Source organism: Triturus cristatus, chromosome 2_1 (genome assembly GCF_964204655.1).
Source record: "Triturus cristatus chromosome 2_1, aTriCri1.1, whole genome shotgun sequence".
Classification (NCBI taxonomy): domain Eukaryota; kingdom Metazoa; phylum Chordata; class Amphibia; order Caudata; family Salamandridae; genus Triturus; species Triturus cristatus.
The window spans coordinates 1,103,823,579-1,103,842,190 of record NC_140581.1 but is presented as its reverse complement, the minus strand read 5'-3'; the positions used below and the strand labels follow the sequence as shown (position 1 = coordinate 1,103,842,190).

General features: G+C 44.9%; 1 protein-coding gene across 1 annotated transcript in view; it reads right to left on the bottom strand.

Annotated features, from left to right (window-relative positions):
* Positions 1-17,948, bottom strand: part of DUSP4 (dual specificity phosphatase 4) — a 39,315-nt gene extending 21,367 nt beyond the window's left edge. The window contains exon 1 of the mRNA XM_085636497.1: positions 17,437-17,948. Within this exon, the coding sequence (XP_085492623.1) occupies positions 17,437-17,845 (409 nt within the window). The 5' untranslated portion in view covers positions 17,846-17,948. The remainder of the gene's footprint in view (positions 1-17,436) is intronic.
* Between the last annotated feature and the right edge of the window lie 664 nt (positions 17,949-18,612).

The following is an 18,612-nucleotide window of genomic DNA, read 5'->3' as shown; positions in this document are numbered from 1 at the left end:
TAATTGATGCTGTGTGCAATTTTAATATAGGAGATAGTGCTTCAGTGCCATTGGATGCATTAAGTATAAAAGACGCACAACAGGTTTACATATGCAACTGCTGTATGGGAATGTTACCAAGATTACTAGCAGTGATTGTCCGACTCATACCCACATATCGCAACCCCTCACCCCAAGAAATACAAAATTAACCACTAAGAGAAAGGTCAATGGCAAGGTCAAACATTCACCATCTACGGCTGCCTAAGACAGCAGACTAGAGACTTGTGAGTAAAGACCAGGCCAGCCCAGAGCGCCCTTCTGATCTGGAGTGGGCTCATGGTGCGGCTGTACAGTCTGCATGGAAAGCTGGCAGAAAAGAGAACTGACGTGGGGAGCAACAGTGTAATTCCAGCACACAACAGTGTGTGACTGGCAAGTACAACCCATATGCTAACCCAGATTCAAAGGCAGAACTACAAACGCCATCAGCGATAAACCTCTGCACGTCAGCTACGAATGATCAGCTCAGCCTTAAAGGCTTTAGAATTTACACCTTTTTTCCTGACAAAAAAATGGAAATCTAGGAATTTTAATCATAGCCGCTGTTTTGTACTCGGATAATGAATTAGATTATGTGTTCGCCAATACAGAAATTTGATTACAAACAGGTCAGAATCTTATGCAATTAGCGTCTGTATTCGGATGTTTACCGTTACCAAACAAGCTCTTTTACATGACGGGGAGAGTGAAAGAGCCAACACCTCAGTGACCGACAACCCAGACTGCCAATAATTCATTCTAAATGTGAACGTCGGCTGCCTTACGGTACAAATGTTCTGCAAGGGCTGGTTGGGATTATCAATTGGTAGAAGGGGGGGGGGGGGTGCTGACGAGAGCGTTACAATACCTACTCCCAATAGGTGGCATTGCTTAATACATTTCGCGGGGGGAAGAAATATGAAATAAAAAAACACAACTGCTTGTATTTGATCGGTCAGTGCACGTTGGAAGTTTTGCTCTGCTACTTGAAGGGCTCCGGTGTCCGTAGGTGGTGATGGCTAGAAGGAGGACCCCGACAGAAGGGTTTTAACCTTTCAGGCTTGCTTTGTTAATATATTCAGTCAAAACAGACAGGTGTCGTCGAGCAGACCGGCTGCCCAGCCTCCCAAGTCCTCGCCGCACACCCCCCCTTCAGCGACAGGCCCAGCACTGACAGCAGCTGCCGCACCGCTGAGCGTGCGCCGGAAATGCAATTTCCGCCAGCCCACTAATTAAGGCACGGAAGCCCCACGGACTCGGGCGCGTGCTGCTAAAAAGGACTGCGCCACATCTGCACCGCCGGCCCGGGGGCATTGGAGCTGCACGTACAGGGCAGGGACAGGCCCGGTGGCCGCCCTGTCATTGCTGGGCTCATTGGGGGCACTATAAGCAATGGGCACACCGCTGCCTAGGACACAGGCTCGTGCTCACAGGTGCATTGTAACGAGGAGACATGAAGGAGATGTAACCAAATCACACGGGGAATTCAGATCAAAGGAAGGGGGAGACGAGGAAAAGGGGCTGGAAAGAGGGACTCAGTCAAAGTCTTAATGCAGCAATCAACAAATGCCTCACATAGACACCCTTCATCGTTGTCTGACTTTATGCCCCGGTAATATGGGCCAACGAGTGAGACAACAGAACACTAAGAGAAGGTATCTGTAATGGGTAGCGTTCACTTGTCCGAGGTTCTCAGCTATTCCGACACTAACACCCAGCTCGATAGTACTCATTAATATATCCATCTAAGGATGAAATACTGCGTGGCCATGAGGGTGTGTGTGTCTGACAGTGGGGAAGTCAAACATGTCCCCGCCGAGGATGCTTCAGTCCACAGCCACCAGGCAGGAGAAGCATGTCGCTTTCAGCCTGTTCTGACCGGGTGTGCTAGTTTCACCAATCCCAAAGAAAACCACCATATTACAACTTATTGTGTTCGTGTCCGTAGACGCCCGATGTATTGCCCCGTGCTTACCGTCCAAATGGTTCCTAGGTGTTTGCAACAGTCAACTGTAAATCAAACCTTCAGGGCGTTTGCATTTAAAACTCACCAGGAAACTCGCATTTTGCAAAAACGTTTTCTATTAGCGGCCGTAATTAAATCTTTGCTCAGGACTAAACTCTGATCTGCGGTGTAAAGAGTAATCGTGAACTTTCTCTGAAACCCGAAGGGGTTTTCTAGATTTCCATCAACAGGGAAACGTTTAGATATTGAAAACTGAAACACTGTAGTAAACCTTGTGGTTCTGTTGTAGATGTCCACTCAATCTATCAGATCTTGCACCCAACCACCACAGTATAGCAAAGGAGCCCTGGGGCTAAATAATTAATGGTTGCTACGCAAGTCGTCCCAACTCCATATTCCATCATGGTACTTTTTTTTTTTTTTTTTAGTAATACAAGAAAAGCGTCAATTCACATAAATGGCCGCTTCATGGCTGCAGTCTTAACACCAACGACAGCTGCAACTAAAAAGAAAACTGGAAAGGAGAGCAGTTTGGCACCAACCACGAGCAACTGCTTTCATAAAAGCTACATTGAGGTAAAATAGTGCTAGGACCTGGTAAAATTAGAAATTATGCAATTTTTCTGTAAGCATCCCATGTGCAAAAAAAAAAAAAAAAAAAACAGAAACACGTGCAAAGTCTGCTGCCAACATATGTTTGCACCAAGAAAGACGGTAACTGGAAACGCGATTCTTTAAAGCCTACAACGCCAAAGTTCAGCAGTGGTCTAAAAACAAACTCCACGGCAAACATGAACAGAGTTTAAATCCCCGCTAATTTCTGCAAGGGTGTGCGTGAAGCACGGGTTCTATGCTCAGCCCTGCTACACAAAGGGCTGTTATGTGATGACAGAAAAACATCCATAAAACGCAAGTTCTGAAAAACATATGCATGTTCTGGATAAACAGATTCACGCCCGTCTCGGAGAGGAGTACTCCACCCGGGTCATAGTTGGAAGGGGCCAGGGTGTTGATGAGGCAGTCTCCCGTGTAGCCCTGACCCATAATGGAAGAATGTAAACATGATCCGTTTAACTTCATCCTGGACTTCCGAGATGCTTTCTTGTGACTGTGCCCCAAGCAAATATTGTCTGGGAATCTCACACCATATTTCTGTGGCACTAAGTCCTCTGAACGGTTATTCTTCAAAATACTCTTGGAGGGTTAGCCTAGGGATCAAACGAGTAGCTCAGAAGCTGTGGGTAGCTCATCAGAAACTTTAAGTAGGTCTCTGAAGTTAAGCACAGCCTAGTACACCACTAACAGTATGCGCACACTAAGGAAATGTTAGGAGTCCTTAGAGGGATAGCCAGCCAGACAAGTGTCAGTGCCCTACACCAACACTAAAACAGTCTGAGCACACAGGACCTGCAACACCACGACCATGCGTCTTCACACTGTCTAGCAAGCTCACAAGGAGACTAGTCAGGTTTCAGGCCTTACTCCATCAGCCACGCTGCATGTGTGGACAGTGGATTAGAAGTGGGGCAGCAGTAATCAGCCCAAAGTCACCAAACCGTGTGATATCAGAAGCTAGATTGAAAGGTGTGTAATTTGGGTGCATGACTACACCAGGAACTGAGCACACAAAGAAAGGCCTGTACCCAGAGTGGAGACAGTTAGGAGCTTCATTTCTTGTGTCTGGGTGTCTTGCATTGTGCTCCTCCTTCATAGAGCACGTTACTACATGGAAGCTATGGCTTGTGCCAGCTATCACCAGAAGTTCCGGGCTTCCCTTGGTCATAAAGGGTGACATAGTAACAGTCGCCCTGGGCAGTCTTTGGGCATTCTTGGTCTAGTTGTGGAATGCTGGCAGCCATCTCCAATATACGGTGTGGTTGACTGACCGAACTGTTTTGCTATCCCTGGCATACTGGTTGCAACATCAAGCATAATAATTGCCTTGACTGAGATACTGCGGGCATTAAGGTATCCAGCTTTGGCACATTGGTATCTGGCATGACAGTGGGCATTACTGTCATTGTAGGCATGTTTATAATGACAGCGGTCATTCAGGTCATGTTATCATAATACATGGAATGGAAGCTCTCCATGTGAGGCATTTGACTAGTTGATAAAAACAAGTTTCTTTCCAAGAAAGACAAGTGTGTCCTTTGAGAAATAGTGTTTAACCCAAAATGAGAAGTAGCATTTGAGAATAAAAAAAAATAAAACATTGAGTTTTGAAAACAAAGCAGGCATTTGAATGATAATTTAAACGAGTTGAGGAGGTGTATTGCTGAGTTTATGTCCTTCATGCTAGAGGACACATTCAGTGCTGGGTTAATTTATTGGTTACTCTGAGGTATTTAATATAGATAATGTTTTGCCTGACATTTCTGCTAGCTAACAAACCAGACAGTCACTACTAATACTGCACGAGGTGCTCACTATTGTCATGGTGAGCTCTTTTTAAAGAAATGGATGAGACCACCGCGTTAGCCCCTCTACTCCTCACCATTTGCTTTACCCAAGGTTTTCTGGGATTAGGAGACAATATCCACTATACTAACCCCAACGGCAGAAATTGAATGGATATCATAAGTATATTTTGCAATTTATAAAAAAAAAAAAATCCATATATTAGTAAAGTCAGGTTTCTTGAGTAAACAATCACAGTAACAAATCAGTCTTATACAGCATTATCTGCAGTGTTCAAGTTAACAAATTCTATCCCAATGTTTTACTTTGTAGTCCCATAGTAGTGTGCTCAATTCAAAGTGATGTTGAAAAACATCATGTGTTCGATTCCCTCTATGTAATTACAGCATAATAGATACAGCCTTTGATTAACACCCACTCCTGACCAAGCACCCATCACAGTAAATAATAGTAAACGCATCACCTTGGTCTGCATCAAATTTTGAATCTGAATCTGTCATAGCATATTTACATACTGTTAACAAGCGGTGTGCTGCGGTACTGGTTATTCTAGTGATCAGACCTTCCCCAGTGAGATTTATCCATATTTAAAGACAAGACTTGCTATGGAGATTTATTTGGGACTGGTTACCCCAAGGGAACTTAAACACTATAGCAATTGTAATAGTAGCGGTGTGGTATTCATGATCACTCGCCCATGTGCGCTACCGCATACAGGCATGACCATGAGCAACATCACGACCAGGATCTCGGAACCACGTAGTACAGTCGGTGTAAACGCAATAACACCCAGACTACTCAGCATTCCCTTGAACAAGATCACAGTGGTAGCGATTTCTTTTGGACTGTAATTGATAAACAAAGTCACATATCAACTGGACCCGACACATAGTTTTCTCTATCAGATGGAACAGCATTGGGTCTATAGGCGAAGGACCCATATCAGGGTTTTGAAAGACGACATTCCTTGGAAATCCACAACTCATAGGATGTCTCCCCCTTTTAAGTTTAGGAGTCTTTTTAGAACTGGATTGGTATGTCAGATAAAATATTCCGAGTTACCCTGGTGGCATCTCCTAGTTCTGTGTCTGCAAAGCCCCCGTATGCTGCCTACTTTGGTTTACATTTTCCAACCCACTTTCCCAGCGGTTGCAGAGATACTCGTATGGAACCATGACATGGTGCTTACACTGGAGACAATGTTTATTTTGGGTTAATGGAATATTCTTTGAATTTCCTTAATTACACTCTGGGTTTGAATGCACATCAAGAGTAAAATAGATAAACATGACTTTTTAGATGTCTATTTGCTGCTCTTTGTGTTAAGGGCATGCGAGTCATTAGAAGAGAGTATATAAAGAACAGAGTATATAAAGAACAGAGTATATAAATTATGAGTATATACCACATCAAGGCTTTATTCTGCATTTTTTCCCGGTCTTATAAATGGATACAACTTAGTGAGTTATGAGAACAGCATTCTCCTTGTTGTAGCAATGTCATCCATGCGTCATACCATAACTGAAGACGATGCACGGAAAAAGCACTGATTTGAGCTTCAATATCCATGATCCTGACGGTGAAGCCAGGGTTTGGACACCACCATTCATCTTGTAAACGAATTCCCCAATACCGTCCGGTTTATGAGGAAGGTTTCTCCTCGCTACAGACATGATTAGATGAGGCAGCGACTGCTACAAGTACGTTACACCCCTGGGGTGGTCAACATGCTCTCTTTTAAGACATCTTTTTATGAGAAATCCCGGAGAACTCGGGCACTTTATTAGGAACATTTGCTCATTTAGCATGATGGAGCCATGGGTTCCAATATGGTCTGGGAGCATTCTTGGCATCAGTACACAGTATTAAGTCTCCTAGATTGTTAGCGGCCCTATTTGGACTATCAATTTTTAACATATCCGCACTTAGGCTGGTATTCTTTTCCTTCTTTCAACATAGCCCTGCTTTCAGTCTGCCTGAGATTTTGCGAGTTGAGGCCCTACACCCGACGTTTGGGGGCAAGTATTTTGACAGCGATACTACTATTAGCATTGGGGTTATTTGTTTCACGTTATGGAATTTTAGGCGGCACAGTGGATATGTTGATATAACCTGTGGATAAGTATGCAATCAAGCTCGACTGAAATGATAAATGGCAACACAGTAATGCTCGCCATTTGTCTCTTGAATGTTTCCCCCCACAGGTGCTGACTACATGGTTAAGCCATATTGAATGTGGGCTACCGGCGCTGTACTTTGATTTTTTTTTTTTTTATACACACTGTAGTCACGTCTGCTTTTTCCACTAACACACTTCAAGCTGTCGAATGACAGAATTGAATATTAGGTCCTGATGAATAGCACACACCTCTTATACGGTGGGTATGCTCCATGTTAAGGCTGGATCGATTTTATAACTATAGGTATCAACCAGTGGCTGTAGGCTAGCACCCTCCGATGTATGCCTCTTGATCAACGTCCACAGAAAGACAGCTGTAACTGACTTTTCCCCCAAAGTGATTCAATTGATTTGCCTACGCCTGTTAAATGCCGAGGTACCATGATCTTACTATTTTCACAGTTCATATTTAGAGCAACAAGATGCGCATGCCGAGGAATGGTGTTTACAAATCACTGTAGACAACAGATCATTTGAAGAGGACTCTCAAAAGCCACCACCTTAAGAGGAACTAGAAGGCAGCCTGCAAGCACGAGGTTTATAAAAAAATAAGGGAGTAGAAGTATGCTACCTTTTCAGACCCTCAAACGTGTTGGGATCATAGGAAGGACTGCATCAGAGTCACTTTTCGGATCTGCAACCATATGTTCAGTTGTAAATTGGTTAATATATGGATTAAGCCTCACAAGAAACCAATCACTGAGTTCCTACCATAATACGCCTTAGACAAGGGTAGAGTGTCTTAGAAATATCATTAAGGGTGCATGTGAAGTGCTGTGGTCTCTAAAGCGAAGGCACAATTAGCGAGAAGCAGTGCCACACAACCATGTACTGACAATATGTCAGTGAGAAAGATTGGAGTAAATCAGTTTATGGATCCAGTTGCTTTAAGCATTGCTTGCCAATATTTGATGGGTTTGATTAGGAGAGTGGCTTTCTCCAACACAGTCCACTCTTCAACTGCTTATGTTGAAGACAAAAATCATATGCAAAAGCGCAAATTCGTTGCATGAACGAGTGATGCAAACTCAGCTCTGGCTGACATAAAAACAGAAGCGCCATCTCATTCTTTAGAAATGAAATCCACTATATGTCCGAAGACACCACTACTTGAAGATAGGAGTACAGTATGTAAAATCCTAAAGACCTTAGGTCACCATGATAGCTATTCTGCTGGACGATTGGTAAAAGGTACAAGATGCTTGTATTATTGGAAACCAGGGCCCCAGCTGGTATAAACAGCATTAGTGGCGGTCAGTCAGCACTTGTATCAGCCTTTTTCCTAACAGATTTAATCGGGTTCACAGACTTGAGAACGGTGTGCGCCATACTAGTGACAAAGTGCCAGTTTCCAAGTGCACTGTGCAATAATATTGTATCCCGTTCCTTGATCTGAGCGTTGGGTCTCGCATTACTTCCAATATCTAACAATGGTTCATTAAATTTTACAATCTTGAGTTGCAGCGAGTTATCTGATGTCCGCTTACTTACATAAAACATTGCCACACTTCAAATGCCCTAATCGTGTTGGCCTCTCGTTGTGAAAACAGTTTTTGGTACAGTACTGTTAGAGCAAAGTAACTGATGAAATGCATACGGATTGGGAACTTTAAAAAAAAAAAAAAAAAATCCTTATGTATCCGAGACGTATTCTGTTGTAGGCTCGTAACAGTTTTTGAAGTTAGAGCAACAGCAGTGTGCTAGGATCAACATGAGAATTGTGTCGCCTCAGACTGCATGGCGGAGGCACAGTGCACACCGACAGTATTTACTTGCTTACCAGAACCAGTCAAGACGGTAATTGTGGGACTTGTTGGTTATGAAACAGGACTGAATTTGTTGCATTATTCCACGAGGGCATTCCAAGTGACTCGGCAGTAAAGACATTAGAGTGGTTTTCAGAGTACATTTGTACCGTTGGTCAATCACCAACTACGTTGTGCATCAATGGACATGAATAGTTTAGCGGCGATTCTAACGGGTCACTCATATGCCTTGATCAGAGAATTATGGGTGAAGTATAAGGCCTCCAACCTAAACCAGGGCCAGCGCTATACTACTGCCAGTAAGACCACCACTAGCAGACCTCTCACTATGGAATAACGTACAACTGCAGACAAGCATTGTATCACAACCCTCTCAATGCCTCTGGAGGCACTTCATTGAGGAAGATCCGCATGGCCTGCACCAATCAAGTTACAACCAGTATTCAGCAGTGTTAGTTTTGTAACACTGTGGTTCCTATCAGTGGACAGCACTTCAGTAGGCGCTTGGGCAGTAGTACTACAGGTATGTGGCACAATGAGGTATGTTCAGGAGCCTCGTTGTGGTAAGCAATGATCCAGATAGCTTACTGGAGAAACATTTACTGTTAGTGTAAATCCTGAGTCAGAATGTTTGAGTAGCAGGTAGTCTGAAAGCACTGGCAAAGCAACAGGATTGACTTCCACTTTAATTACAAAAATAAAAACAAAAAAAACATGCTACAGTGAAAGAAAGGTGTTTCTGTAGATGATGCATCTTTAGATGAACAATTGAATGAGTTTTTTCTGTGTAGTTTTGAGATGTAAAATAGTCCCTTACAAGCAGTAATGCAAACACTACAACTAGAATGATACATCCAACAACCACTAGTATCAGGTGATGAAGTACTTCCCGACGGCGGAGCCAAAGCCCACAATATTTTTAAAGAACTGATAACAAAAATATCACACAGTTGTGCTGACAAGCCAGGCCTAAAAATGCCCAATGCCACAGATAATTTGTAGGCGTTGAATTGTGTACATCTTTAGGCTTGGATATTGAGTTTTGGTGTCCGAGGCAAAGGAGACAGGCGCCTCAGTCACAGCTGATTTTGTTAAGTTAGCTTCTGTGTCCTTCCTTACCTGCACTTGTCACACAAGAGGCATCCGCTAGATGGGAGGAATCATTGCGATAGTGGATCTGGCAAAATGCCATCACCCTCATCTCCGTCCTGAAGGTATAACTGTGTTTTGCTTGGTATACTTTGTGCACACCACCACAGCAGCTTATCAGTGTGGTGCTGAATTTTTAGGTAGGGATGGTAATTGCCAAACAATGGTCTGGCCCAATGATCCTAAATTAAGAGAATATGTAGGGCATCAAGAAAATTGGAAAGGAATACACTACAGGTCTTGCTTCTTAAGTAAGGAGTGGCAGCCCCCAGCTGTTGGCGCTAGTATGAAAAGCAGATGCAATGTTATTGATAGCACAGCGCTGAATTCGAAGGGAGAGAAGTTAACTATCAGGATGTGGATTGGCTCACTAATCCTCCACCACTAGCTTATATTCTACGTTTATTTTTGCTCACTGGATCTGTGAACTGGTCATATTTGGTAACTGGGCAAGGATTACAATTCTCAGGGTCTCAAATAAGGCCCGATAAAGATTAACAGAAAACCCACAGAAGTGTTGGACACTACTGTCAACAACACACAGGTTGATGGCAAATGTACAGACACAAAGTTAAGGTTAAGCCATATAATAAAAGCATGTTTGGTTTGAGAAGGCAATTTTGAGAGAGAGTGAGAATTTTCGGCAAAATATGCAAGTACAATTAGAAGGAAGGATGCCAATACAAAAAGTTGTCACCATTCAGAAATGACAAGATGCCTCCAGGCTTCAACATGGCAAACAACCTCAACTATAATTACAACCATTGAAATAAAACTCTTGATCTGATATAGCAGTTATAAGGATAGAGACCAAACATCCCAACACTAATCGGAAGGCACCACACCGCACATTTTTGAAGCACCCAGAACTGCGGACCGCCTTTTTTACCTTTCCCCCAACCCAAAATGATTGCCAAGAGTATAATGGAGATGTGGTTGAGGGCAGTGCATGCACACATTTGAAGCAACCCTTTTTGTACATTTTGACTTTTGGGTGCCTTTTAACAGCTCATGTGGCACAGCTTCTTTGCCCTTATCGTCACAATTCTTAAATATGCATCAAGCTGGGTTGCACCTCACTCCACTGAGTCAATTATACTGTCAGTAATCAATGAGATTCTAAAGGAGTGTGATGCGGTCTTGCCTTCTACTTTAGTCTGGATAGACCTCAGCAGTTTTGGACAGAGTGGACAATTTGTAGGTGGACTGTGTGGAGGCTGCTGGGCTTCAAAGTTCAGCTCTTGGTTGGCTGAAATCTTTTTAGGGGAACTGTACCCAGGTGGGTTGCCTGGGGCCATTCGGCTCAACTGGACTGTGGTGTTCCAAAAGATTCCTCTCCATCAGTTTCATATAAATATCAGCACCCTTATCAGTTTCCTAGGTAACATGAATTGCAAAATACATAATTATGCGGATCGGTTCTCAGTTACTTTTTAGATTAGATGGTTCTCATCTCTCAGAGAAACTTTCAATATACTAGGTTTCCTCTGGGATTGAACGAGTAGAAATCTTCCAAAACTCAATGCAGAAAAACAGATTGTCATTCTGAATAATAAAATTGATATTTGGAACTACTCTATCTAGCTTATTGAAATGAGGAATCCACCACTCCCAAAACTTCTGCTTTAAAAAGTCTGGGCATAATTATGGACGAGCTACCTTTAAAATGTCAGACTGAATCTGCGATTTCGTCTTGTTTCCTGAATCTCAGGAGAATCAAGGTTCTCTAGGTTTCTTTCAAATGACGCCCTAATGCTTGCGGTTATGGCCTTATAACCTCCCACCTCGATTATGCCAATTCTTTATTTATTAGTCTTTCTATAAAACTCAATTACGCAGATTACAGACTGTTCAAAACCAAGCAGCTAGATTCATCTTCATACAACCCAGGACTTGTTGCACTACTCCATATTGGAAGCTCTTCGTTGACTTTCTTTTGAACACAGGATCATTTAAAAAATATGCTGCATTACCTTTAAAGCCCTATCGAATGCGGGATCTCAATTCGTAAAAACCAGAATTATATACATATTTGAGAAATGTACTCCTCTTCGAAACTACTGTCCATCCCTAAATCGAACAAGAAAATGAGGGGTGGTATTGGGTCTTGTGCGCAAGCCCCTATGATTTTGAATTAGCTCCCCTCTAAAATAAGTTCAGGCAATAACTTAAGACTTGGCTGTTTAGGCAAGCTGATCAGTAAATAAATCCTTTATACTAGCTCTTCGTGTTAGCCGTGTGACTTCTGTTCCCTAGCGCCAAGACACCTTCTGGTGTACATGCACTCTACAAGTTACATTTAACCTCTCAACGACATTCTACCCTGCTGAGTGAGAATAAACACTGGGTGGTAGAGTGACCTCTGTGTTCTTTTGAGGTCCTCTCTACGCTAATTTCCGAGGGTAAGTGTCCTTTATTTTTTTTTAATAGGATAATGGCTAGCCCACACCAGACACAGGAGTTTGTTTAGTGGTCAGCTACAGCTTCTTTCCATTATACCAGTGGCTTATCTATCCCCCCTCCCCCCAGGCCAAGGCTGTCAGTAAAGTCATCTGAGACTGGATTTCACTAATAGCTTGTGCTTATCCTTACTAAAGGTGGAGATAGAAACCACAATGTGGCCAAAGGTACCTGCTGTCGATTACTACAAAGCTATGTGGCTTGCAGTGGTTTCCATATCCATCAGGATTAATTGTAAAATAATTTGCTACTCACTGAGCTTTCAGGATTGAAGTAGAAAAAAAAAAATACATTCCTGAACCAAAGGTTTGCACAATAAGGGGTCGATTATGATGTAGGGCGGATTGCCACCGCCCGCATGGCGGTGGCGATCCGCCCTACATCATACCGCGCTTGCCACCCATTTCCCCCCACTAGATTAGTAAGGCGGGGGGGGGGGGGGGGGGGGGGGGGGGGGAGACATGGACCCCAGCAGACGGAAAGACCGTCCGCCGGTCGACTGGGCGGAAAAGGGGCTGGATATATTAGAATGGGCAGCAGTGCAGGGCTTCTATGGCGGAGACCCCGCCATGGAAAGCCAGGCGGATTTTGCCTGCAGGGGCTGTTGCGTGCCCCCAGGATATTGGGGGTGCACATGGGCCCCCTACATTGTCATGGACAAGGTGGCAGGCACCGCGCTGTGCCTGTCACCTTGTGCATGACAATGCACAACGTGCATTCCCAGCATTGTGGCGACAATGCTGGGAATAGAGGATGTCACGGTGGGATCCTAATTGCCGGTGCGGGACCGCCGCACCACTGGCAGCCAGTCCCAACACCGCTAGGGCCGCCATCCTAATCGGCTTCCCAAATCTTAAAATTCTGTCCGTCCAGAAATATACCGGGGACGATTTCTAGAAGGATGAACAATTCTCATTGGAGAGATACTAAGAAACGGGAAAGCCAAATGAGGCACCAGAAGGTATATTTAGCACTCTGCTTTAATCGTCTGCCAGGACTGGTTTTGCTGCCTACTCCTTCACTGTCCCAATATATCAATGCGAATGTTGTGCAGGGGCCACTTAAAGAACTAGCATTCAGACTTTGGTTGCTAATAAAAAAAATATATTTTCATATTGTTATATACAATTGTCTATGTAAGGAACAGAAGTACTTTTACTTTGTTCCTCATCCCATATTGGTATCCTTGGTACTGTGTTTATATGACGATATATGAATGTTTATCATTGCTATATATTTTTTGAAACATTTTAATAAAGAATTGAGATACAGAGTAACTAAATACACCCTCCCCCCCAACAACAAACATACAGTACCATTAAAACCCAGGACCCAATTGGGAAACAGACAAGCATTTCTGCTCCAGACGACTAAAAAAGGATCACAGGCAGCCAAACGATAAAAGCAGAACTGATGAGAGGCTGAATTTCCACTTGAATATTCTGCCCGTGTTGCCTTTGCTTGCACCCGCGATTACAAGCTCCACAAATTCGGAATGGAAATCTATTATGAATGGGAAAAGACTGTTTAAACAGTGAGTAATTAACTAGGCACGGTGTTCTTTTGAAAAGGATTTACCAAAATGGGTGAACAAGCGCCGAGATACTGCGTTGCACTTCCCAGCATTTTCGTGGACCTCAGTCACGTATTCTGCAGTTGCGTACTGAAAATGACCGCCTGTGCATCCCAACGTGGAAAAGAATATTGAACATGGGGACTGAAAGAACACCACAACGGAAACGACCATCTGTCAGCACAACCCGAACTGTTTGCTGCAAATGGCGGCATGTGCGCTGCAAAACAGGGGGTACTGCGGCGCACAGCCCACCCCTCCAACACCATCGACAGAAGCATGGCGTCCTTTTCTGACCAAGGTGCACGCGAGAAAAGGGCGCGCGTACAAAACGAAAGCAGACGCCGTTGACGATGTTGATAAACACCATTGATTTTTGCCATGCATGAAAAACCATGAATGGAGCGAGGGAGCCAGGGAGCAGCCAGGCAGGCGGAAGGAGCGGGCCGAGCACTGGCTCTAGTGAAACCGCTGCATGAAGAGATAGCATTGCACATCAGGGCGTGAGGAAGGTGGTGATGGCAGATACCCAAAAACGGAACATGTATCCACCGGGATTTAGCCCCCGGTGGAAAAAATAAATGTTGTTTTATTTATTCTGCGAACAGCAAAAATCCCCCACGAAAAGCTGTTTGTCAAAATTGTAGAGTGTGAAATTTGACAGACACTGCATAGCAAGGGAGTAGGTATTGTAGTTGCATAAATATGGCGATTAATACACGTGACGTGGAGCCATGGCCGGCCTGAAGCATAGGAGAGAGCTGGGCCCGGGGGGGGAGGGGGCCAATATTCGGAGGGGGCCAATATTCTGAAGGGGCCATGGAGCTGTGTGCGTTAACTTAATGACAATAGCAGCACCCCTGTCGCCTTGCTCCTGCGAGCTCGTTTCTGTCCGATTTGCCGGCAAGTGGTTTTAATCCTTTATTACCATTCCGCGGGTAATGTTTTTGACGACCATTTCTTGCCCTCCCTTCACCGTCTCACCCCTGCTGACACCAATAAAACCATCATCGCGGCGAGGCAGCCAAGATATCGGTGATTTAGGTGTGCTGGGGGAGGTCTGGAGACGTGTGTGTTTAACTGCTCAGCCAGGGTCAGACTAGCGAACCTGCCACCTTTGGTTATACAGGATACTGATGCTCCTCGGGGTTATGTTCGCACTAAACAAGACTGCAAAACGTGTCTTTAGAGCTCATTTTTTCCTCATATGGCAAACTGTACTAGAAGGTGAACACACTTGCAGGTACAGCATAACGGCACCCGACAGAGTAAGTTTGCCACTTAATTAAATCCAGAAATAAACATGCATATCTGGGGTGGGGTATTCAGCTGTGATGCCACCTTGCTCTATTGGGTGACACCACGTTTGTTCTAGTGGGATTTCAACCGATATCGACTGCATTTTCTTCAGTTCTAGAAGCTTTGAATAGGATGCTGTGGTGGTGGCAATAAAGGAATATTGCATAATATTAGCCTCTGGTCTTGCCACAAAAACTCAGGCTTGGAAACAGTTCTCGCAACGCACAGTAAGGTGGAAGACTTATTACATACGTTGTGTATACATCTATATTTAAATGCCCGTCGCCATGCTCCTCCTCTTTTGTAAAATCGTCTTTTTTCATATGAACACCAACTAACGCATGGGCTATTTATAGACAAAACATTAAGGCGCTCTGTCAATCATTCAGGATATGTATAAAAAAAATATAGATGGGGCACGTGACCGACTCAATACGTACTAATCCATATTAAAAACAACTCAGTGGGGTAGAATGTGTGGCCAAAGATTTGAATCCGATATACCCCAAAAACAGAGAGAGACTATGCAAAATACTTAATGCGGAGACTGCTCTTTGTTAGTGGTGGATAATACGCGAGCTTGTGACACGTACTCGACTGGTATTTGCACCAGACGTCTAAAACAGCATCATAAAACGGAACATAATAGTAACGAAAAAGCAGCGCTCTCGGTAGGCCCTAGATTTTTTAGTCTTCAGATCAGGGGAATTGGCTGCAGGTGTACCTGCGCGGCCGCAGAATGGTGATCGCTTTCTATATATTAACAGTATTTAATGCCTGCTTCTCAAACACCACAGCCAACCCAGTCTTCGGCTGCTGTTGTTACAAAATCACAAACGGTTTGATTTTTAACTCCGATGTCTGCCACTCCTAATAAAAATCTTGGTCACACGACCGAAAAAAAGGCTACACGAACCAGACCATTGACAAAAACAAAGCATAAAACGTTAAAATTCAATGAAAGAACCAACCGAAAGGAATATGGCCACTGGCGCCCTCAGTGGTAGCGTGCCCATTAATAACAGTGGCTGCAGACGGGGAAGGGGCGGGGTGCGCGCGTGTGAATGGTAGGCTCTGCATTTGAGTATTTCTCAATGGCCGTCCTCTCTCCAGGAAAGGGAGCCCGTCGCCTTGACTGCAGACCCAGCACATCTCGCATCTCCCTCCCGCTTTGTTGGTTCTCCTGAAAACACTGCATACAGCAGGCTGGTAGAAGAAATAAACGCCTGGCTCCAATTTTAGTGATCTTTTTATCAGGCGTGGGCATATGTTCCCACCCACGCAGCACCCAATGCAGAACGTAAGTGAATTCAGAAACTATCACAACAAGCACCACGCATGGGGAAGGAGGAGTGTTCAGGCACTATGTCATCAGTCTCAAAAACAAGCTCTTACATTGCAGCAGTAAGTCACACGCTATGCGGGGATGCACTTCCCCGCTTAACATCCTTATTTTTGCAACTCAAACATAATTTGGACTCTTGCCTATTCCGGCAGTTTTGCTATATGTTGGCCGTTTAAATATAAACTATAACGGTCTATTCAGTAACGGCACAATATAAAATTATATAACGAGCAATTAACGGAGCTTAATCTGCAAATATTCTACTAGGCATGCACATTTTTGCTTAAGTGCACAATTCATATAACGTGTGCCAATTCTGTATGACTGCACATCAGATAATGAATGCATCCTAATTTATCATCCGGAGCTCTCAAAATGCGGACACGTGCCATTCAGGGAGGTCAGAGGACCTTGCACTACAAGAACGGCGCTATATAAACTACTGATAACATAACCTGCATATCGACTAAAATGGCCCAGTAAGATGCAGTATGCTATTATTGTTACAAATTCCCAGATAACCAAGTACTAAGCCCTCTTAGTATTTTAAAAGGTATGAATGATGCACATACTGTTCGCCGTAACATGTCGAGGAGTTAAATTAAAGACGGGAGCTGGATTGCCTTTAACGACGGATTCTCCAACAAGTATGTGCTTGAATTGAATTACTGACTTTAAAAAAAAAGCCACACAAAAAAGCCACAGGGGGTCTGGTCTGTTCCACAACTAAGCATTGCAGAAACCTAGCTCCTGGCAGCTTAGTCTCGATCCTTCAAAAGCAGTAAGCAACCGAGACTAGAACACCTCTTGGAGCATCGGTGGGCGGTAAACTATTCTATTCACCCGATCACCACAACCATGAATCAGTCCTTTGAAAGGATAGGTGCTGAATACGTGCATTACACTTAATGGAAGAATACTGACACTTGTATGTAGCGATCAGGTACAGTGGCCAGTGAGAAGTTGAACCTGTACCCCTATATTCCCACTCGCAGTACTATAAATGGGCAGGTACTGTCCGGAGCGAGCACCAGTTCCTTAATTTGTGCGATAGAGTACCTGCACTTTTCAACCCTGCTGCAATACATTAAAGAGTAACGATATTTAACAGGGCCAAACAGGTACTCCAAATAGAGCACCACCACTTCTTAATTATTTTCATTTAGAGCACTGTCCACCATAGACACAATACATGGGCCCCCATGGAGAGTGGACGGGTGGCGTTCGCAGCTGTAGACCCCGCAGACAGCGGCTCACCTCGCAGCAGGCGGACGTCGGTGCCCTCGCCGTGCTCCCCGCGCAGGGCACGCAGAACCAGGCTGACGGTGCTGTCCTCGCGCAGGGCCTCGGAGCGCGCGCTGCGCTCGTCGTACAGCACCACAGCAGAGTAGAGACCAGCGCGTAGCCGCGCGCGCACCCCGGGTTCACCAGCGGTGAGCGGCTCGGCAGGCAGGATCTGCTGCAGGCTCGGTCGGCCCCGCGCCCTCCTCCTCACGATGCTGTTGCAGCGTACGTTCAGAGCGCCGCGGATGCAGCCGGCGCTATGCGCCAGGAAGGGGCGGCAATCGAGCAGCAACAGTGCCGGGCAAGAGCGAGGATCCTCCCGCTGCAGTAGACGCCCAAGCGCCGAGCACTCCATGTCGCGCAACTCTTCCAGAGCCACCATGTTTATCTTGAGCAACCTTAACACAGCGCTGTTAACCGCTCCATGATCAGGCGGGTTTTGTGTTTAGAGGGCTGACGCTTTCCTATAGCAGACGAGCAAACTCAAGTCACGTGGATACCGCCGTCACGGCTCGAGGACAGCGCAGGCGCACTGTGTCCGCCCACTTCAGGAACCTGCTCTGGCTCTGCTTAAAGGGTGCGCATGCGCACACTATTTCCTGCCTTTTAATCCTCTTCTGTCACTTTGGGCCTTGCTTGTGCGAGCGAGCACGCGGTGGGGGCTTGGCTTCATGTGTTCGCCTCTTGGTTGACAGTGGTTAGTAACAAGTGGGCGTAGCAGGGAGAGCGGAAACAACAGAGGAAGCGGGAAGATATTGCAGAAATGAACAGCTGCTGCCTGTCACCGCCAGTGCGCGCCGAGGCTGTAGTGCTTCGATTGTGTTGTGCGTGTATGCTCAACGCTACACAACCAACGATTTATGCAAACTGTGGGTGAAGGGACCTGGGCGGACTCCAATGTGTCGGGGTGTAGATGTCAAAAGTGCACCAGGTGCGGTGATGCTAGGGTCTAGAGGTGTAAATGGAATTCTTCGTCACAATAATGCATCTCTTTTTAGTTTGGAAAGTGGGCAATGGCGTTTTACTTTCCTGTGTTAGGAATGGGAAACGCTACCATTCTGGAGTAGAAGGAGAAACAGTTGAGAAGTTGCGAAGAATTTATCCAAAATTGCCAGTGCCTTCATAGGGAGAACTGTGAGATCCAACTAA